We start from the raw sequence: 23,505 nt of genomic DNA, 5'->3' as shown, positions 1-23,505 counted from the left end.
AATATAATGAAATACAAAAGTCAATTCTAAGAGATGATATGAGATACTCTAAAATATTATGAGATACAATAATGATATTATGAGATATTTTTTATATATTTTAACACTCTTCCCCTCAAGTTGAAGCTTATTAAGCTTTTAACTTGTTACAAATTAACAATTTAAAAGAACATAATATGAAAATATAAACTGTTAAAGAATCATTTCAACCCAAAAGCTTAAACTGTTAAGTGAAACCTCTTTAATGGTATACACTGTTCTCTAACACGCCACCTCACATGAGAGCCCATTGGGCTTAAAGAGTGGACAATGCACAAGCCCACCTATCTGTGCTAAAAAACTCCACAATACTTAATTGATTATTAACTAAATAAAAGGCGATGAGGATCAAACCCGTAACACCGAAGTTCTGATACTATGTAAAGAACCAATTCAACCCAAAAACTTAAGTTGTGGGGTGAGGCTACATTAATGGTTTTATACTTCTTTAACACCCCCTCACACGAGAGTCCACTAGGCTTGAAGGGTGGATAATGCACAGGCCCACCAACCTATACTAAAAAGTTCCACAAGAAAAAGTTAGGGGGAGGGGGGTGAGGATCGAACTCGTGACCTTGTGGTCATTGAAGCTCTGATACTATGTAAAGAACTATTTCAACTCAAAAGCTTAAGGTGGTAAGTGAAGGCCTCTTTAATAGTTTATACTATTCTCTAACAAGCTGATTGTAGTATTGCATGAAAAAAGAAGATACATTGCCAGAAAAATTATTAGGGGAAATTTCTTGGCAAGCAAATATAACACAATAAAAACTAAAACTTCTTTAAGATTCAACATTTGGCAGCTTCAAACAACATGAAAACATAGGAGACCCAGTAAACTTGGAAATAAATATATGATAGAAACGAGGTTAGACTACATATGAGAAGGAGATGGGTAGACTACAGTTGGGATGGAAACAACTAGTAGTCTAAACAATGACAAACTAGAGATAAACACCACAAAGAATGCCAAGAAATTAGAGAAGAATTGGAGCATAATGAACCTGACCCAAAAGATGCAAGCAAAAAACAACAGCTGAGGAGGGTAGCCAAACACCCACGGTAAATTCACAAACTACAAGATAAATCTACATATTGGAGTTTGAACATCTGGCACATGGTGGCTCTAGCAGTGGTTAAATTCTAGCAATCGAACGATCAAGAACCGACAGTGAGATGGGACAAACTGATTTAGGGATTTCGGAAAAGATGGTGGCAGTGGTGGACAGTAAAGTCCACTGACAAAGATTAACGAGAAAGAGAAAGAGTGGCCATAATTTGTCATAGACTGCGAGAGGCATAAGACAATTGCAAAAAAATTAAGGTAAGGTGAAATACTATGTTCCAAACTTTAGGAAACTTGGCATTTGAATGGTAACAGGATAGGTCACGAGGATGGTAGCATTGATACATGTTAAAATTATAGGATTTAGGTAAATATGGAGGGAAAGGGAGACAAAAAAGACTATGAATAATGTTCTCTTATATATATTGACGTGAGAGGGCGAGTCTTGGAACACGAGTTCGAGTATGAGAAAAAATCTCTTTGCATAAATGCAAGGTCAGGTTGAAGCTCTATTTATACTAATACTAGACTCCTAATCCTAATCAAATATGGAAATAAAGGATGAAATATGGAAACCACTCTTGAGAGATCATCTATGATACTCTAAAATATTTTAAGCTACAATAATAATATTGTGAGATATTTTCTTGATATTCTAACAATCTTAATCTCTCAATTTAGTTAAAAGAGTTTGGACTCCGTATTCTTCTGGTGTTTTCTCTTGCAAGTCTTTCTTCTAGTGCCTTTCTCAAACTCCTGACCTTCAAAGATTTGCCCTTGACATTAGATACTACCCTGAATAAATTGAGAATATATAGAAGGGAATTATAAACTGGTTTATGTTTATTTGAAAATGGTCATAAATTACTTTAATTTGAGAAAATTTTCCTTTATATTTTAACTTATATGTTGTTTTTCTTTTGATATAAGATGAAATTTATTAACACCATTTAACTTATATGTTGTTAACATGGAAAAAATATTTATCCATTTTATATATTTGAATTTTAAACATGGTTTGGTTTAAGTATTTCATTATTTAAAATTTCTCTCGCATATTTTCTTTCTTCGAGTGAGGAAACATAATTAGATTGATTTGCATGTAGATTTATTAAACCAAAGGAGTGTGCTTGTCTCGGAAACTGCACTGAGCATTATTGCAAGCATGAAACGGGACTGGATGCAGGTAACTTGATGTTGGTCTGGCATTGGACTTTTCAATAAAAGAAAGCATCTGTTGTGGATTTGAATTTGTGAACTCTTTTTCACAATGAAGATATTGTATTTCTAATGTTTGAAAACAGACGGGGAGGAAACCTAGTGGATTATGTGGTGCAGCATTATACATTTCTGCTCTTGCACATGGTTTTAAGTACTCTAAGCCAGATATTGTAAGTTAGAACTACCTTATGATTGAATTATATCATTATATGTCATATGTGGCTAATAGTGTATTTTTTCCAACCTTTACAGTTCCTCACATTTTTTTAAGATAATCATTACTGAGTAGATAATCTTAAAAGCGCTCAATGCTTTGTCCACAGTGTATAGGGAAAAAATATATGGGCTCATATTGATGTCTGATTGATGGCATATGCTTTCTCCTCACCCTTCTGATCTATGTTTCTTTGTTATTATTACTCTCTCTCTCTCTCTTCCAATTTTCCTTGCCATCACTATTACTCACTCTATTCTGTACTTTTTTGCGTTAGTTCTGTCGTAGATGTAATTAATAGAATTAGAGAACTAGAATTTTTTGATTAATACCTTTTAAGTCTCTTTTGAAAGTAACTTCAACTTAAGTCACTTCATTGCTGCTTTAGTGGTATGTAGCCATATGGGGTGGCGTTACATTTAGTGATAATAGATTCTTTTGGTCACTATATACCATATATGAAATTTAGAACTTTGGAAATCCTATTAGGTGAATGTATCATGCATGAATACAGGTTTACTTGAAAGTGCACTTGGATGCTATCAATCCAGAAGTTTTGACTTGAAAAATACAAAATTAAGTTAAAGCTTGGTTACTTGGATGATTGCAAAACTATGCATGAATTTCCTTGTTTTATTGTGATATCTGTGTGAATCATTTAGGATCTGATGATCTCACCAGTCACAACGACCACAACTACATTAGATTTGTTGAGATTGGTAGGTTGAATCGAGTATTTGCTTGTCTATGATAAAAGCTTGGACTTGCTTATTTAGGGCCCTGTTTGTCCACCTGAGTGAGGATGAACTGCTCTTTCCAACCCGATGAAATTGATACAGGAGTACGAGTCCCTTATCCGTTGGGTGGGAGACATGGAACTCTCATTTAAAGTAGAGGCTCTGCCCTTTTAGCGGCTTGGGTTTTAGGAGTGAGTCCTCCTCTACATCAAAGTAGGCTCTTTTTTTTTTGCAACTGTAAGGTGAATACTTTCTTATGAAACCATTGTTTTGGGGTTCTTAGTGAACAATGGGGTTGTCTCTTTACTTTGGAGCAATCTCTGTATCTGATGGCTTTTTCTAAAAGTTAGCAAAAGCAAGGAGGCCAAAATTTTGTGGTAGTGATTATCCAGCTTTGGTTAGTCGACGAGTTTTCTTTTTGGTTCTTCCTTTTTTATTCTTCTGAGGAGAATTTCTTTTCCTCTGTTCTTGTACTTTTCTCTTTCTGGCTTCCAATTATATTTGTTCTTTTATCCAATTTTAAATTATCATTGTACGTTGATTGTAGTGGAATGTTTACATCTTTAAGTGTGTTTTCCTCCTAAACCTACTATGGGATGGGATTATTTGTACATTGTTGAATATATACAAGAGGAAATGATAGTAATCCTTGTTGTATTAAACTACACAACATTGGTGCTATTATATAGCAAACCAATTGAAGAATACAAAGAGACACACTCAATGTAGGACTTCTACACTATTAACACTAACATTCTTAACACTCCCCCTCAAGCTGTAGCATATAGATCATATGCTACAAGCTTGATACATAAATAATACTCCCATTAGGAACCAAAAACAACAATGCTACATCAACGAAATGAAATGACTAAGTACAACAAATCAACTGGAATGACCATCAGTCTGAAGAGCTGATAAAGAGACAGTGCTGGAATGGACATCAGAGCATGGATGGTGCCAGAATTATCATCGACAACTGAGCTGACCAGGACATTAACATCAAGATCCCTCTCAGACATTTCATTTAACAATTGGTGAGCAGCCGTGGTTTCCCCTTGACTATGCTACAAGCTTATTACAAGAAAGACCAAGTAACATGACATCAAAATAAATCTCCTAAATGAGAAACCAAAAATCAACAATGTGCTAAAAATGGCGTCGAAATGAACATCAACATGGAAGATGCTGGAATGATCAACGGCAAAGACAATTGTGCTGGAATGACCATCAGCAACATGGACGGTGCTCCCCCTCAAGAGGAACTTCTAAACAGTGTCGGAATTATCATCGGCAAAGACAATTGTGTTGGAATGATCATCAGCAACATGGACAGTGCTCCCCCTCAAGAGGAACTTCTAAACAGTGCCGGAATTATCATCGCCAAAGACAATTGTGCTGGAATGACCATCAGCAACATGGACAGTGCTCCCCCTCAAGAGGAACTTCTAAACAGTGCCAGAATTATCATCGGCAAAGACAATTGTGCTGGAATGACCATCAGCAACATGGACAGTGCTCCCCCTCAAGAGGAACTTCTAAACAGTGCCGGAATTATCATCGGCAAAGACAATTGTGCTGGAATGACCATCAGCAACATGGACAGTGCTCCCCCTTAAGAGGAACTTCTAAACAGTGCCAGAATTATCATCGGCAAAGACAATTGTGCTGGAATGACCATCAACAACATGGACAGTGCTCCCCCTCAAGAGGAACTTCGGTGACAGAATTAACATCAGCGGAGACAACATCAGCAACTTGGACAGTGCTCCCCCTCAAGATGGATGATGAATAGTATAAATACTCCATCTTAGGAAGAAAGAAGATTAAAGAAAAACAAAGCTTCGCGGAATCGGAAAATTCGCTGGAGACGGCGGTGGGTCGTCGGAAAAGTCGCCGGAAAGTCATCGGAAAAGTCACCGAAAAAGTCGCCGGAGACGGCTGTCAACGGTGGACAACGCGGTCAACGGTGGTCGGTCAACGACAACGGTGGTCAACCCAACAACTTCCCAAGGATCATTCTTTTCTGATGTGACAGATCAGTCTAAGCTGCAGTCACAGAGCATACTAAGAAAAACCCGAAAAAGAAATAGCAACGAGAATCCCACAAGCAGGGTGATATCTCTCTATAACCATATTGAAATTATGGAAAATAGAACTAAGTTAAACGGATTAAGATTCCTCTTGTTAGGCTCTGATACCATGTTGAATATCATAGATACAAGAGGAAATGATAGTAATCCTTGTTGTATTAAACTACACAACATTGGTGCTATTATATAGCAAACCAATTGAAGAATACAAAGAGACACACTCAGTGTGGGACTTCTACACTATTAACACTAACACTCTTAACATACATGAAAGGTGAAAAACTGTAATATTATTCACTTAAGAAAAAGTGTACAAGGTTACAATATTTGTAGAGAAACTAATGGGTTTAAAAGACTAAACTCAAATTAAATCCTAAACATAATCTGTCTAAATCTTAAACAAGTTTGGCTAATAAAAGAAACATATAATTACATATATTTTCAATATATACAACACTCCCCCTTAAGCTGAGGAATAGATGTTTATCATTTCCAGCTTGCCAAGAAGTTCTTGAAATCTGTCTATGGGAAGTTCGTTGGTCAAGACATCAAGTAGTTGACAACCAGAGTGAATATAAGGCGTAGTAATTAGTCTGCTGTCTAGTTTTTCCTTGATGAAGTGACGGTCGATCTCAATATGCTTGGTTCTGTCACGTTGATATAGTAGTTCGGGTGTCCGAGCCTTCTATACCTTCTTTCAATCGATAGGGGACTTCTAACGAGTATGAGATGGACTGTCAGCCTTATCAACCAAGTCTTCTTGCTTGTTTTCAAATTCTAGGGCACCCGAGGAAGTAAAGACTGATTCAGGAGGTATGGGTAATGGTAAGGGAGCTCAGACTCAAAGGTGAAAATTGACGAAGTTTCTGAATTATTCTCCCCGTGAAAGTGATGACAAGGGAAAAATGACTCAGATTCATGGAAAGTGACATCCATGGAGACGATAATGTTTTGCAAGTTCACAAACATCACAATGGAAAAAGTCAATAGACTGATACAGAAATAAAGAAGGAAACATTGACTTCAGTGGGCTAAATGATGGGTGTTCCAAATACTTGTGATGAAGCCAAATCTTTGATATTGGAGTAGACGAGTGATGAGTCATCAATAATTGATTCTTGATATCACTTGCTCCTTAGCAGCTCCAACTGTCCTCCCCGTGGTGAGATCCTAAATAACACAATGCGTAGGGAAAAATGTGACAGCACAATTCAAGTCAATTGTAAACTTATAAGTGGAGATAAGATTGGTGGAGCACTAAGAAACATGAAGAACATTTTTTAGAAACAAGGAGGGTTGAATTTGATGTTACCAAAACTTCTTTGTGGGATTCATCAGCTACAACTATAGTATGAATATCACTAATAGGGTGTTATGAAAGAAACGGGTTTGCTAGACAAGTTATATGATCAGTTGCACCAAAATTCATAATCCATGAATTTTTGAAATTAGTGCAAGAAGTAAAAAGATATGTGGGGTGTGTGATCTTATCAAACATAGCCAAAGGACAAGTGTCATATGGATTACTAAAAGTATTAGCAATGGCCTTAATTTGTTTCGACTATCCTCGTTGAATAGTCAAATATGGGGATGCTTTACCAAGCTTGTCTAGAACTTGTTGCTTCCCATGAAGGCGAAAATACATGTCTTTTGTGTGTTTAGACCTCTTACAGTGGAGTGGATGCACGAACGTCCCATGGACGAAAAAAGAAGAAGATAGCTGTTAAATATCAGGACCCGAGAGGTTTGTGAGTAATTCGTGTGTCTTGACTACACAGCGGAAAGTCTATTATATAATTGAAAAGAAAGGAAGTACAAAGAGATATACATGATGTGAGACTAGTAAACTACTATTCTAAACTAATATTCACAACACTCCCCCTCAAGCTGAAGCATATAGATCATATACACCAAGCTTGTTACTTAAGTGATCTATCCTAGGCCCCCTCAAAGACTTTGTGAATACATCAGCTAATTGATCAGTTGAGCTAACAAAACTAGTGATTATTTCTCCTGAGAGGACTTTTTCTCTGACAAAATGACAGTCTACTTTAATGTGCTTGGTCCTTTCATGAAACACTGGATTGGAAGCAATATATAAAGCAGCTTGATTATCACAAATGAGAGATATTGAGTCAATGTCTCCAAACTTGAGTTCCTTTAGTAGTTGTTTTAACCAGAAGAGTTCACAGGTGGTTGTGGCCATGGAGCGATATTCTGCTTCAGCACTTGATCTGGCAACTACACTTTGTTTCTTGCTTTTCCAAGAAACCAAGTTACCTCCAAGGAATACATAATACCCAGAGGTGGATCTTCTATCACTGGGGGAATCTGCCCAATCAGCGTCTGAGTATCCCTCAACTCTGGTATGACCTTTGTTTTTATAGAGGAGACCTTTACATGGAGCATTCTTGATGTACTTGAGAATACGGATCACTGCATTCCAGTGATCTTCACAAGGAGAATTCAAGAACTGACTTACTACACTGAGTGCAAACGAGATATCTGGTCGAGTAACTGTGAGATAGTTCAGCTTCCCAACCAATCTTCTATACCTTTCTGGATCTGAAAATAGTTCCCCCTGATTTGGCACAAGCTTGACATTTGGATCCATAGGAGTATCGACGGGCTTAGCATTCTACAGAGCTGTCTCCTCAAGAATATCCATAATATATTTCCTTTGGGATATCACAATACCATCCTTGGATTGAGCCACTTCAATTCCCAAGAAATATCGTAGTCTTCCAAGATCCTTTGTCTGAAAATGACGATTGAGGTGTTGTTTTAACTGAGTAATGCCTTGATGGTCGTCTTCTGTAATGACAATGTCATCAACATATACCACCAAATAAATGGATCCAGAGTCTGAGTGGCGATAAAATACCGAGTGATCAGCCTCACTTCGAGTCATACCAAGCTGCTGGACAGTGGTGCTAAACCTCTCAAACCAAGTTCGTGGAGATTGTTTGAGACCATACAAAGATTTGTGGAGTCGACAAACTAAACCGGACTCCCCCTGAGCAACAAACCCAGGAGGTTGCTCCATGTAAACTTCTTCTGCATGATCACCATTGAGGAAAGCATTTTTGCCATCCAATTGATAGAGGGGCCAGTGACGAATGACAGCCATAGTAATAAAGAGACGAACGGATGCCATTTTTGCCACTGGGGAAAATGTATTCCCATAATCCTCGCAAAACACCTGAGTATATCCCTTGGGGCCACCAAACGTGCTTTGAGACGATCCACCTGTCTATCAGAACCAACCTTGACAGTAAATATCCATCTGCATCCACAACAGATTTTCCAGAGGGAAGAGGAACGAGATCCCAAGTACCACTGCCATGAAGTGCACACATCTCGTCAATTATAGCCTGTCGCCATGCGAAATGGGATAACGCCTCACCTATAGTCTTAGGAACAGACACAGAAGACAAAGAAGAGAGACAAGAAAAATGTGATTGAGAAAGACGATGATATTACCTATATGCGCAACAGTAGCCATGGAACCAGGGATAGTGGACCGAGGAACATATTGAGGAAATGAGCTAGAATCATCCATGATCCAAAATTAGAATAAAGTACCAGTAAAATAAAGAACCAAAGTCACAATTAACCTCAATGTCACGCAACAGCAAGATCGAACACTGGGAACAAAAGCACACAGGTATGGAAAACGTGACTGTATCTAATGTTGCGACTATGGTGGCTGATCAAATCTGAAATAGTAGCAGCAGAACCAAAGTGGAGCGGTGGATCTACTCCGCAAGCAAGCTCCTGGCTGTGGCAGCAAATGCGAACAGCTTCGCCCGAGAACAGGAACAAAGAACAAGGTTGTCCGATGAGTAATAACCAGGAACAAATGGTTGTTGCTGGCTTCAAACAGCAGCACACGAACAAAGGCAACACGATCAGGGGACACGAACTGTGAACAAGAAGACCCAAACAAAGTTGGTTGAACGAGGTGAAGGCTAATCTAGAAAGAGGATTGCTGAGCGACCAAGTCTGTCCTTGGTCGACGGCGAACGGTTGCCGGAAAACACCGCACGCGCCGGAGGAAGGTGGCGCGTGTTGGCCACGCGCAGAGAGTGAAGTGGCGCGTGAGAGAGCGTGGGGCCTCCTATGACGGTGGGTCTTTCGGCTTTGCGTAGATCGGCTCCTTCTGAGTCCGTTGACGTATGCTTTGACAAAAACAGTCGCCAGAGAAATTTTCCGGTGACAGAAGACGGTGGCTGACGGTGGCCGGAATACTGTCGGTGTGACAGCTTCCGAAAAGACAAATTTTACTTGATGAACAGTAGGTCCACTGGACAGACGTAGATTAAAATTCCTCTCGTTAGGCTCTGGATACCATGTTAAATATCAGGACCCGAGAGATTTGTGAGTAATCCATGTGTCTTGACTACACAGCGGAGAGTCTATTATATAACTGAAAAGAAAGGAAGTACAAAGAGATATACATGATGTGCGACTAGTAAACTACTATTCTAAACTAATATTCACAACAATAGCAAAAAAAGAGAGAGTGGATAATTACGACCAAAGTCTTCGAGAACCCCAAATAGCGATGGAAAGATCAGATATGAACAATGGAGGTTCAAGAAAGCCAAAAAACTCAAATCTGAAATAAAATGTCGGATCTTTGACAAAAATCAGATCTTTATGCATGAGATCACACACCAGGGAACTAAACGATGTCCATTGAACTAAGTGAAGGCAAATCTGGAGAGAGGATGGTTGGGTGGCTAAGTGAAGGCAAATCTGAAGAGAGGATGGTTGGGTGGAACGGCCACTGCACCGGCATAAGGTGTAGCGTGGCGGTCATGCACAGGGAGAAAAGTGGCCTGTGAGAGCGTGTGGGGCCTCCTTTCAGGGTGGGTCTTGCGGAGATGGATAAATCAACTCCTTCTGATCCTGTTGAGGTACTTTTTGGTCGGAAAGTTCATCGGAAAATTTTTCGATAGCGGCTGACTGCGTCTTATGATTGTGGCAGTGACTGGAATGGGATCTGAACCGATTCAATCAAAGCTCAGCTAGTGAAAAGCGCACTAAAGGTGAAGAACGATCCTGCATGATAGACGACAACTATGACTGGAGGCAAGCTTTGAAGAACGATCATGCACGGTAGGCGGCAACTGTGACTGGAGGCAGGCTTAGGGTTTAGTTGAAGCAGAGGCTCCAATATCGAAGCTCTAAACAACTTGAAAGGTGAAAAGCTGTAATATTATTCACTTAAGAAAAAGTGTACAAGGTTATAATATTTATAGAGAAATTAATGAGCCGAAAAGAATAAACCCAAATCAAATCGTAAACATAATCTGTCTAAATCTTAAACAAATCTGCCCAATAAAAGAAACAAATAATTACATATATTTTCAATATTTGCAATTGGGTTGAGCCTCTATAACAAAGTGATCACAAGTTTGATCCTTACCGCTTCTATTTTATTAAAAATAATTAAATATTGTGAAGCGTCTAAGCACAGGTAGGTGGGGCCTAATGCATTGTCCACTCTTCTAGCTCAATGAGCTTTCGTGTCAGGGGGCATGTTAAAGAGATGTAATAAAAAATTATTGATGAGCTTTCACTTAACAGTTTAAGCTTGTGGGTTAAATTGGTTCTTTACATTTGTATATGGTTTTTTTTTGTTGGTATGCTTAGTGGCTATTTCAATAGAGTTTCCATTTTTAATATGTAGAGAGACTGGATAGCTTTGCTGCATTCTTGATTTTTTCAAGTTGCTTTTTTTTGGTTCAATATTTCTCTTCTCTTGCTCAATGTTTCTTCCTTTTTTAAAATATATATATATATATATATATATATCTGTTTTTGTGGAGGATGTTTTATCCCCCACCCCGGAAGTTACACATTGCCTGTTCTTTCTTTAATGAATTTTCCTTTTCATTGAAATAAAGATGTGGAACATGCTTGGTCGTTGATTTCCGTAAGAGCAATGCTATATTCACACTCAGTTATGACCATAAAAATTTATCCCCTTTTGCAGTACTAGGTTACTTCCGGAGTATATATGGTTCTGTTTCTAATTTTTTTGGAACTAGGATATTTCTTTCCATAAGCTAATTATTATTTTATTAATATTTTTGCATGTAGGGTGATTTTATGTCTGTGTACCATATGCGCATAGTATTGTAAACGGCACACAAAATTTCTTTCTTATCGGTTTTAGTATTGCAACTTGTTTCCATTTAGCATTTTTGTTCTCAAAGAGATAGAATGGTCATATTAGCAGTAACATATGCCATTCGTCTTCTGCTCTGCATAGACTAGATACACACTGTTGATGGATTTGTTTCTTCTCTCTGTTATGGATCTGAACTTCAAGGATGTTACTCAGTTTTCTAGTAGCTGTTTTAGTTGAGCCTCAGTAATTTTCTACTGTTGGGCGTATTTTGATTTTCTAATTTGTAATGCAGCTAAGAATCGTCCATGTATGTGAAGCAACATTGACCAAGCGATTGGTTGAATTTGAGAACACAGAGTCTTCTAGCTTGACAGTATGTTTCTGATTCCTTTTGATGTCACGGTGGCTTTTTGTATGCTGTGAACTTTTAAGTTTATTGAGTGTGTTTAAGGCAAAGCTCTCAATCTTGGATTTGAAAGTAATGGAAAATTTTCATCAATCTATTATGGTTACAGATTGAGGAATTGAATACGATGGCAAAAGAACACGAAAGAAATCCAACACTAATTCCAAATGATGAAGTCAAAAAATGTAATTCAAAAGATCTACTGTGCGAGCACAAGGATAGTGGAGTGGCGTATTTTGCTCTTGGATTATGTGAAACATGCTATAAGGATGTAAGCAATTTCTTCCTTGTGCAGATGTTTAGCTTTTTTAAAATCGAGATTTTATATAAGATTGCAATGGGATAACAAGATTATAAATAGTGGGATTGGCGCTGGTAGTAAGATCTTATATTATTTAATTTTAATTTAAAAAAATAATATATTAAGCATTTTAAACTCAGTCCCATATAGAAGAATATTAAGCATTAAGCAAAATTAGCCCTTAACACACAGCGACACCATTTCAATTTCAGTATAATTATTAATTAGCATTTAAAAATATATTTTCAACACGGTTTCACCACTTATTGTGTTTCTTTGCAAACAAAACTAAGACTCCATTTGTATGAGTTTTTTTTTTTTTTTCAAAAACTGCTTTTTTCCAAGAAAAAAAACACTTCTCGTTTTTAATTCGTTTAGATTTCTGCTTTTCAAAAAAAAGTCACAAAAAAGTCAAAAATTTACTTTTTTCAGAAGTTAAAAATTTTAACTTCTAAGAAAATCAAAAGTCAAAAGTCAAATATTTTTTTCAAAAATTAAATATTTTTATAAAAATATAAATAGCTTTAACTTTTATAAAAATCACTTTTAAAATAAGAAACAAATGTTTACCAAAAAAAAAAAAAAAATAAAAATAAAAAAGAAAAAAATAAAAGTTACTTTTTCAAGAAGTCCAAACAAACGAGCCCTAAGACCAACTCAAAAAATGTTTTAACATTTAAGCAAGCATGACAAAAAAGTGCAAAATTAACATTTAATATTTTAAGAAAAGAAAAGAAAAAAACATTAGGGTTAGCTCATTTAAAAAAAAAAAACAATAAAAAAAAGTGCATAATTAACATTTAACATGACAAAAAAGTGCAAAATTAACATTTAATATTTTAAGAAAGAAAAGAAAAAAAACATTAGGGTTAGCTTAGTGGTGGGGTGTGTAATAGGTGTATGTAGTGTATTCGATTCCCATGTACTCCAAAAAAAAAAAATTAAGAAAAAAAAATAAAATAGAAAGTGCATAATTAACATTTAAGAAAAAAAAAGTGCTGGTAAGTTCTCAAACAAATAAATAAGACGCACTCAATCCTCAAATAATATTAGGCCAAAAAAAAATAATAATAACGAAGAGAAAGAGTGCAGCGCCTATTCGATTTCACGGAAAAACGATCTTATTTCCGATCTGACTCGCTAATACGATCGTACGATTTTTTCTCGCGATCCTGACAACACTTTCAACCCACTGCTGATTTTTACCATTTACTTTTGAGCTGATTGATACACTTACAGTTTGATAAACTCTCTGGAGGACTTGGTGGTGGTTTGGATCCTCCTGCATTCCAGCAAGCTGAGATGGAGAGAATGAAAAGCACACTTTCTGAGGAAATTGCCGACGAATCACATGATGTAAGTATACCTTGACTAGGTCTTATGGTAGTTTGAATTTTCTTTTATACGTATTCATGTAAATAATTTTTTTTAACTTATAAAGGATTCTGAATAGTCACTATGGCTTGTCTTGAATGCAATTAAGCAAAATTATTTACATTGACTTTACAGTAAAATTGCTAACTAAACTTGATATAATCTGAAAAGTCTAATAAACAAAACTAAGAACTATAACTAGGCAATAAAGTATCCATGAAAATAAGTTTTTAGAGAAGATCCTCTTAAATTCCATTAAATTTTGATTTTTATCTTGGAGGGGACAAGAAAACATTTGTCCACAAACTCTAGGGACAACATGCTGGTGCCAAATTTTATACCTGAACAACATGCCCATGCTAGTTTAAACTGAATACATCAAGCCAAAGAATACTAGATGCCTTGATATGAACCGTATGAGGCAATTAGAAATGCTCTGTCTGCACATTTTCACAGTTTAGCGCTGACATCCCTGTTACCATGTAAATTTAACCACTTGTTAACTCATCTGCTGCACGAATACTCCTAAGAGGAGTGGCCTTTACAATAATGTGGCCCCGTAGAAGCTTTTACTTTCATATAGTCCTTATCCTACATGAAACCACCCTTTCTGAAGGGAATGAAGTCATGTATATGAGCATCTGGCATCAATTTAAGACAATTGCATCTTCTCTTTCCATACAACATGATGCTGAACAAAATTTTTAAAAAAGCCATAAACAAACCCAATTTACAAATCTCTTATTTTTTTTTTGCCGGTTATTTTGGTTAGTTGTTGAAAGCATCAAATGGTGCGTGCAAGAGCCGGAAAGAAGATTTTCCTTCCTCTGTGCCAGAAAGTATTGGTGGGTGCTCTTATTTCTCATTCTTTCTTTCTCTCTCAAGGAGCAAGATTACCTCTGTTTACAGTTTTTCGTTCCCAATTTGCTCATAAATTGTTTTTATAGGTGCTAATGTTGAGCATGAGGCCACTAAAGATGGTAAGTATGATGAGTCACATAGAGAAGATGATACCAGTGCAAAAACTGATGATGAATCAGAAAGTTTCTCAGATATTGATGATCAAGAGGTGATTAACAAGTTCCATGCTTTATCTGTTGGCTGTTTATCAAAACATGCTTCCCTGCTTTTGGAGCTGTAAATGACTGTTTCACTCTTTGGCAAAACTATTTTCTGGTTTTTTTTTCCCATGATTCTTTTGATTGGTTGACGAATAGATACTTGGTTTTTTTTTTTAGTCAAATGTCATTGTTTCAAAATTTTGTTTCTGATTTTGGGATGGGGTTGGGGGTGTTGTTTAGTATGTAAAAAGTTGCCAGAGAAGTCATCATTCAGATTGTAAATTTCAGTTCATGAAAAGCATCTAATATTCAAAATAGTCTATGTGAAACAAAGTGTTGTAAGCGAATGAAGGAAAGTGGATTAGGCTTAGGGAATCTGGTGTCTAAATATTGCCTTAGTGGCTATTGGCTAAATGGTTGTGAGGCTTTGGTTGGGAACCTCATTCTGTTTGGAATAGGGTGAAAAGCAATAATTGTGAACTTCGTCAGAACGTTAGGATGTCCAGCTTGAGAACATTACTACTCATTATAATTGTGGCATGGCTGAAATTTTTTTCTATCCTTGCTTGCGATCAGAGAGAGAAACAAAATGAATTCCCTCTGTTAGAGAAAATAATATAAATATAAGACCATTAACATGCCTTCACCTAACAGCTTAAACTTTTGGATTAAATTGGTTTCTTACATAATATCAGAGCCTCTATGATCAAGTAATTACGAGTTTGATCCTTATCACCCCTACTCTATTAATAAATAATTAAATATTATGGATTTTCTTAGCACAGGTAGGTGGACCTGTACGTTTTCCATCCTTCAAGTTCAATGGGCTCTCGTGTGCGGGGGTGTGTTAGAAAAGTATTATCTAAATATAAGACCATTAATGTGCATTTACCTAACTGCTTAAAGTTTTGGGTTGAATTGGTTTTTTACACCCTCCTTCCTTTTAAAGCTGGTATTTAGCACACAAACATTTCTTAATCCAGCAGCTATACTCATCTTGTAGGGTAATTATGATGAATCATTTTATTTCTAAAAGTTTTCTGTGATCGATTCAAGATTTTGACAATCTGTTATTCTTGTAGTTTAATGTTTCTCCTGGCAAAACTTATTTCTCATATTAGGGCGTTTGGTAGAGGAGAATTTTTTTTTTATCCGGGAATCTTGATTTTCAGAAATATGATGAAAACATTCATTTTACGATAATATTCGAAAATTCAAAATTTAGAAAATTTCAGTTTCCCGGGAATCGTGGAAAATACCCCCTACCAAACGCCCTTCCCATCTTGATGTTGCTATATATTATATTTATGTGAGTGTGTCTGTGTGCTCGCTATCATAAACCATTGATTATTCTCCATGCTAAAATGCTGAATGCTGTATAGGTTGATGGGTATCTTAACAATGACGAGGAGAAGCATTACAAGAAGATAATATGGGAAAAAGTGAACCGAGAGTATCTTGAGGTACAACCGTACAAAAAATTATATTTACTTTTTTCCTTGTTTCAATAGTGCTGGATAAAGTTGTCAGTTTTCCGCTTATCATGATTTAAATTTCAAACTCAGAAGTGGATGCTTGTTGCTTTTACTTTTGTTCCCCCTGGTTTTGCTATTTGATTATTAGACTTATGTGGGAGATTAATGTGCAATGGATCTCACTCAAGCTTTATCTTTTCTTTCAGGAGCAAGCAGCCAAGGAAGCAGCTGCAGCAGCTGCTAAGAAAGCTTTTGAGGCAAATTTTGAAAACTGTTCGGACGATTTACTAGCAGCAAGAGAGCTTGCGGCATCTGCTGCTGCAGCTGTAGCAAAATCCAGAATGGTGATGTTTGAATCAATTTTTCAATGAGGTTCTTGGTTTGAATGTATATTTATAAGATCTTAATTGAAGTTATACCATTAAATAACAAGATAAAATTTTCATGAATTCCGTGGGTCAATTTGTAGCTCTCATTGCATAAAAAATGTTAAGAAAGTGTCACATCAATTTGATTCTACTCTATGCTTTATTAGTACATCATTAAATTAACATACAATATTATTTTCCAAAATATAAAAAACTACTGTCTACTAGATTTTGGCTTATCAATAGCCAAGTTATTGAAATATGGTATGCATGAACAATGTGATAGTTTCTCATGATTCAATGGTAACATTGATGAAAATCACATTCTATAAGCTACTCAATGGTCTAAGTGTTTCAAGTCTTGTACGGGTTATCAATGGATCCTGGCCCATATTTTAAATTTATGACCAGTGCTAGAATGTCGCTCAGGTTTTACTAATGTGGGCGTTAGTTTGGGATGATTAGCTATGCATGGAGAAGGTCATAATGACATTTTAAGAGTCAGTATATTTAAGCTTCAATCCAATGAAGTAGTTTGGGATGATTAGCTATGCATGGAGAAGGTCATCATGACATTTGAAAAGTCAGTTTATTTAAGCTTCAATCCAATGAAGTAGGGACCCTGCTGTGGTGATTCATGAGAAAAGACATTGCATATTGATTACACAGCAAAAGTTTTCAAACTTACTAATCAATGCAGAAGATTAATGGGAATGGATCCTCTCATACCTCATTTAACATAATCAGGTTATGTGAGATGATCTTAGTTGTCTATTGGCAAATCAACGATTATCTTTTCCTCACTCTATCCTAACCCATGTTCTCTCCTCTCGTCACCATTAGATTTGTCTATGAACAAATGAGATTGTCTCAAATGACTTGGTCATGTCAAATTAGACATGAGAGGATCTATTCCTAATAAGTAATAATTAATAGCAATTTATATTTTTTGTTTTGTTTTGTTTTGTCTTGTTTTTTTTTTTTTTTTTTTAATTTGTATTTGTAGTAGAAATTTTCAATTAAGCATGAATTATAAATCAATGCTTTCCAATGTTGGTTTACATTTGCAATTGTTTTGATGTGAGTGGTTGTCTGTACGCCAGTGCTAATGCCAGGAATGAGTTGTTATTAGTTGTGTAGAAGATTCAAGTTTGATAAATGGATAACATTATTTCTTAAAAAGATTTTCCTATAACAAGAATAGTTTCAAAATTATATTTTTGACGATGTTAGCCTAATAAGAGTGTACTTTGTTGAGTTGAAACCATTTTGAACATCCATTATTTTGTGAATCAAAACTGATTAAATAATTGAAGCATGAAGAAATCCCTGGCCTGACATTTTGTAGTATTAATATTTGAGCTAGTGGGTAATGAAATTGAAGCCTCAAATGCAAGGGAAAATTTGAAGGAGACAATCTAGGACTGTAACTTTATGAGTTTAATAGTAGAACAATTAATGTGTGTTTCTTTTGTTATAACTAAGGGGCTAAGAAAGGCCATGTTGTGCTATATGCACATATATACATATACATATACATATACATATACATATCTCTGTTTGTTGTGTGTCAAACTTATCTATATTCCAGTTTGTTCCCCAGGAATATATGTTTGGCATATGAATTGAATTCATATTCCAATTGAAGTAATATGTGTTTTTTTATTTCTGTTTTAATTTCAAATTGACTGTATTCTTGGATGTACAGGTCAAGTGGCGTGCTTTAGTAGAATGGATCCAATAGTTATGCATAGTATGTTTGTCTACATAATGTCATTAATGCTGCATAAACTACTGCAGGACTTCAAGCCAATAACTTTTTCGTTTGTTAAATACACTATTGCAGGAAATGAAACAGAGACGAGCTCGTGAAGCAAAAAATTCAGGGCCTGCTCAATCTGCTGCAGAAGCCACTCTCCAAATGTTGAGAACGAAGGTATCTATTCAATAACACATGCATTTTCTTTTGATATTTTATTTGTTGAACTTATTATGATGGCTTTTCGTTTCTCAAGGCATACACATATCCACTTTTGTGCGCGCACACATATTTGTGAATGTGAAGTTATCTTTTTTCCCTTTATGTAGTTATTATTTCTTTTCTTAAATTTATTTTTGGGCCCTAGGGAAACATAAAAAAGAAAGAAAAAGGAACTTCTGGATTAGTACTTGTTAGAGTATAATATAAAACCCAGTGGGCTCTCGTGTGAGAGGCGTGTTGAGATATATAAAATCATTAATGTAATCTCACTCAATATCTTAAGGTTTTGGGTTGAAGTAGATCTTTACAGTACTAATATATGTACTTCTTGCCATAAGTATTCTTCTTAGGAATAATATCAAGCATAACACAGTCACACACCTTTGGGAATTTGATTTAGTAAATTCTTGCCATAAGTGTTCTTCTTAGGAATAATATCAAGCATACACAGTCATACATCAAAGACAGGCATCTGATGGTTAAGATTTGACACGTGACTTTTAACACTCTTGTATTCTACATTGAAACTTTCGGTGTGGTTTTCTTAACTTTGATCCATAATTAGGATTGGTCATACTTGGCTGATAGCCAAAACAGCTCTGAGGCTGGATTGTCAAAAGAAAGTATCAGAGCTAGTCAGTTTACAAGAGACATAGTATGATTGTTCAGCCATTTTATATGCTTAGGCTGGATCATGAAACATTCTGATAGCTTCATGCACTAGAATTTATGGTGTTCATGTGAGATATGCAAGTTTAGACCATTCTTTGGTTTGTACCTAGTAGCTTTTGACAGTTTAACTTTAACCTTATTGTTCAGGTTAGTCTGCATTTTTTTGAGCTGGTTTTGACAAGGAAGGAAATGATCAAAAAATATATATGCTTACATTGTTAGAATGGTATGGGGGAGCCCAAAACCCTTTTAAGGGATACCTCTCATATATGGGCTAAGCTATCACAATAATTGGGCTTGACACCACATCTCATCCCAAGACCTTAAGCTAGTGAGTCTGAGACTTTCCACTTATACGGTCTTTATTTGGTCCATTTCTAATCAATATGGGACTTCTCACTCACATTTGAATTTCATCTCCAACACACATGGTAAATGTTCCTTGTTTTTCTTCCTCTTCTTCTCTGGTGGTCTGTGATCTCCTTGCATCTACTTTCTATTGTGGGTGTTATTAATGGTAGCCTACATTGCACGGATATGGGTAAGGTGCCGGTATAGGATACTACATTTTATGAAAATTTAGGGTCTGGGAACGTTAATATCAATTTTTTTAAAGAATTAATATATATATATATATATATATATATAATTTTAATTATTTTATATAATAAAACATGACAACATTGCATAAAATAAAAACACATAAAACAGTTGAATACTGGAACAGTAGATGAGTAGAATAGAAATGAAGGGAACTAAATGTCGCATATGGGAGCAAACGAAATCGAGCAGAGGCACAGTGACAAAGAGAAGGGGAACAAGCAGTCGCCACCTGAACTGTAACAAATCCATCGGCCTTCTTTTTTGCTGCATTGAGCATCAAACAGAGGACAAGCACCAGAACAGTTGCCTTCTTCTGCCTGTTTCATCCATGCTTCCAAAGATTCCAATCTAGCCTCCATCCTTGTGTACCATGGAAGACTCCCTGGATTTGGGATCTCTGATACCTGTTCATAAAACTGGGCAAAATTTAGGGAATAATTAAAGAAAGCCGATGAGATTTTTATTGATATGACCTCCCTTATCCCCGGATTAATGGAGAACCCAAGGTTAGGATGAGAAATAATGATTACAAGCGGTGTCACCCAGGAAATGGAGAGTCTGGCCCCTTCCATACACTCAATTATTACCACTCAATAATCCTTCCTCTGTCCTTTTTGTCTTGTATCCTAGCTACTTATGCTTTCGAGAACTATCCTCTAATCCTAACTGTTGTATCTATCCATATCCCTTAGTATCAACTAACTATATCTATTATATCTAACTCTATCAATTAATATCTAGTAACAATTATCTATAATATCAATTAACCCTAACACTTTAAATAATAGGTCCTGGCCAATCTAAATCCTTGGACCCATCTTTATTTCTCCATACATACACCTTCCTTATTTGGGTTCTGCTACTAAGTGACTGATGTGAGACTATTTAAACACTCTCCCTCAAGCTTTTGAACAGACATTCTCATTCCTAACTTGCAATTAAGATCTTGAAATCTCTTTGTAGAAAATCCTTTAATTAACACTGCAGCCAGCTGAACCTCTAGAGAAAGTTAAGTTATTTTGATCAGTTCACTATTTAGTTTCTCCTTATGAAAAGTTAGTCTATCTTTAATTCTGTTATGCTGAATTGGATTATAGGCAATGCCGATGACTAATATGTTATCACATAATAACTTCAGAGTTGTCTGATACTTTATCCTTACATCATCCAATATTATCTCCATTCATATTAGCTCACAAAATCCTTGGCCATAGCCAAAAACTGAGCTTTTGAACTTGATTGGGCTACAACATTTTGTTTCTTACTCCTTTGTGTAATCAAATTTCCACCCAAGAACATACAGTAACCAAGGATGACCTCCTATCAATAACTGATCTTGCATAGTCAGCTTCTGTATACGCTTCAATTGACAAATTTCCAACCCTTTTTGAATAATAATCCTTTGCCAAGTGTGGCTTTATGATATTGTAAGATCCTGTTTCTTGCTAAGTCTTACTCTCAGATCATGCATGAACTGGCTAATAAAACTGACCACGTATGCTAAATTTTGTCTTGTATGTGTTAGGTATATCAACTTACCAACCAACCATTGATATAGAGCTTTATCAACTTTGGGATTTTATCATTTCCCATTCTGTGGAATTTCAATTCTAATGTACACATCAAACAAAATAATTGGAATTGGAAGGTCCATTTCTGAAGTGCATGTTAAATTTATGCACCAAACGGCACCTTAACGTATAATATATCAACAGCTACAACAACCTTCTATCCACTCAAGGCAGAGGAAATATATGTTCATTGAACTTCATTTCCTAACCATTGATTATTATTTGTTACTGGGCTGCAACGCTATAGCTTGTAATTTTTTAGCACATTTCTTCTTTTTTCCAAAATATGTTGTGTGAACTATAACAACCTTCGTGGAGGTAAATACTAAAAAGGAAAGATATGCTTGTGAAAAGCATTGGAAAAAAGTAAGTCTTTCTAAACATTGAACAGTTTAGGAGTACCAGCAATTGTTTTGACCTTGGATTCATGTGCTCCTCAAGTATTTGGGGTTAAGGCTTCTTCTCTGTTTCCTTCTCGAGATAGGGATGAGGTAACATCCATACGTGGTCTCTATGATTTATACTTTATTATGTACATGCAACTGTATTGGTCAAGTCAGTGAGCGCTGCATGATTTATGTATGTCAGTTTTTTTATTGACACAGTATCTTCTGAAATTGTTTATATATTACTAATGATATTTGTTTACTTGTATCATTTGCAGAGGCTCAGCTCCAAAGTCAATTATGATCGCCTGGCAAAGTTATTTGATGAACCAGTAATTCTCTTACTGTTTTGCTTTTTAACGCATTTACAATTTATACACCTTTTAAGTTCCACCAACATGAGAATAATATTTTTGATATACCTGAAACGTCAAACTTGTTGCCATCTTTTCTGTGTCATTTGCTTCTTGTCATTATTCAAAAATCAATTCTTAAGATATTTAAAGCATAGACCAGTCAATAATCTAATTGCCAGTGGCGTTTCATTTCTCGTTTGTCGAAAGTTCCAATCACATTATTACACTAAACGGAAGCAGCTTTCCAGAGTTTGCCTCGATTTGGTACCGCTCTCGCGGCCCAAACGTTGGTCTCTAACTAGAAAAGTAAATGCTTGAGCTTGAGAAGCTTCAGGTCATGCTGTAGAGGGGATTGCGCGACAACCGGAGGCAGAGGGAAAAACCTCCTGGCCCAACCCTAGACACTCTAAGATCCTTTTGCATGATCATGTCTACTTGATTGATCATTTTCCCCCTTTTATTCTTTTTCTTTCTTTCTATTATTTGTTTAATAAAAGAAGGAATTTTCTTTCTTTCTTCTTTTTTATATCAATGTTTTTGAAGTCGAGGGCTGAAACTTGTTTTGATTATACACGTTTCTGTGGTCTTTGTTGGGTGATAGGTTTTATGGCATTTCAAGTTAAGAGTAGATAATTTTGCTTTACCTGATTCTTGATTTACTGGATAGTTTTAACATTTCTTTTGTGTAATTACTAATTAGTTGTAGCTTCTTGTTCCACATGTTTAAAAGACAAACTTGCAAATATACTCTAACCATATTATTTTATTTTGGATAGTTGTCTGCTGAGGATAAACCTATATTATATAAATCAAGACGCTGGAAAAATACTAACTTCTCTTTTATTTAAATGTGATTCAATCTTATACCCAGGCAGAGCTGTATAATCCCAAGAAAGTACGATTTGAGCTACCCTCTGATAATCATGACAATTTACAGTCCAAGGTAGAGGGAAAAAAGGATGATGAGCTGGGATCAGCAGATGATTTTGAGGATGAAGGGGATAATAGGGTGATAGATGAAAATACTTTGTATACTGAAAATATGGATGAAACATATGACTATGAGAATGATGGTTATAACTATGACGATGATGATTAATGAAAAGTGGCTAGAAGCCTTTTTCTGCTTTAATTTTCTCTGACCTTTTGCAATCAATAATTAACATGGCTGGCAGCAGGGGAACGAAAGATTAAAAGAATCATTGGATGCTAAGCTGACATCTAATAAGCTAGCATCACTACCTTAGCTTTTCCTCCCCTCACATGCATGAACCTTGAGCTTAGGGGTTATTAATGCGAGAGATTCTTAGGTGGGTATACGTGTCAATCGGATACTTACATGAGGGTGAAAAATTGAAAATAAAATAATAAGTCATTATCAATATTTATTTGTTTTGAGAAAATATTGGAAAAACACTTCTATGTAAGCAACAGCTCTT

The 23,505-nt window shown here is 36.0% G+C and overlaps 1 protein-coding gene across 4 annotated transcripts in view; it reads left to right on the top strand.

The window, feature by feature from the left end:
* The window catches only part of LOC133301158 (uncharacterized), a 29,416-nt gene extending 6,246 nt beyond the window's left edge, over positions 1–23,170 (top strand). Inside the window, exons 8-19 of one of the 4 annotated variants that reach the window (XR_009750147.1) lie at positions 2,212–2,291; positions 2,410–2,496; positions 11,805–11,885; positions 12,028–12,189; positions 13,459–13,575; positions 14,366–14,438; positions 14,541–14,662; positions 16,037–16,117; positions 16,336–16,473; positions 18,206–18,250; positions 18,344–18,433; positions 21,989–22,030. Coding sequence is in view for 3 of the 4 variants with exons in the window: in XM_061500773.1 (XP_061356757.1) it covers positions 2,212–2,291; positions 2,410–2,496; positions 11,805–11,885; positions 12,028–12,189; positions 13,459–13,575; positions 14,366–14,438; positions 14,541–14,662; positions 16,037–16,117; positions 16,336–16,473; positions 18,344–18,433; positions 21,989–22,042; positions 22,938–23,165 (1,313 nt within the window). In the remaining variant the exon portion in view is untranslated. Of the gene's footprint in view, positions 1–2,211; positions 2,292–2,409; positions 2,497–11,804; positions 11,886–12,027; positions 12,190–13,458; positions 13,576–14,365; positions 14,439–14,540; positions 14,663–16,036; positions 16,118–16,335; positions 16,517–18,205; positions 18,252–18,343; positions 18,434–21,988; positions 22,043–22,937 lie in introns of those variants that run through there. The other 3 variants (XM_061500773.1, XM_061500774.1, XM_061500775.1) reach the window with 3 other exon arrangements.
* Positions 23,171–23,505: the final 335 nt, after the last annotated feature.

The sequence above is a fragment of the Gastrolobium bilobum genome, unplaced genomic scaffold (assembly GCF_033153095.1).
Source record: "Gastrolobium bilobum isolate Gb01-03AN ecotype WA unplaced genomic scaffold, APGP_CSIRO_Gbil_v1 utg1816, whole genome shotgun sequence".
Taxonomy (NCBI): Eukaryota; Viridiplantae; Streptophyta; class Magnoliopsida; order Fabales; family Fabaceae; genus Gastrolobium; species Gastrolobium bilobum.
Note: the sequence above shows the minus strand (reverse complement) of the source record. Positions and strands in the feature narration are given on the sequence as shown.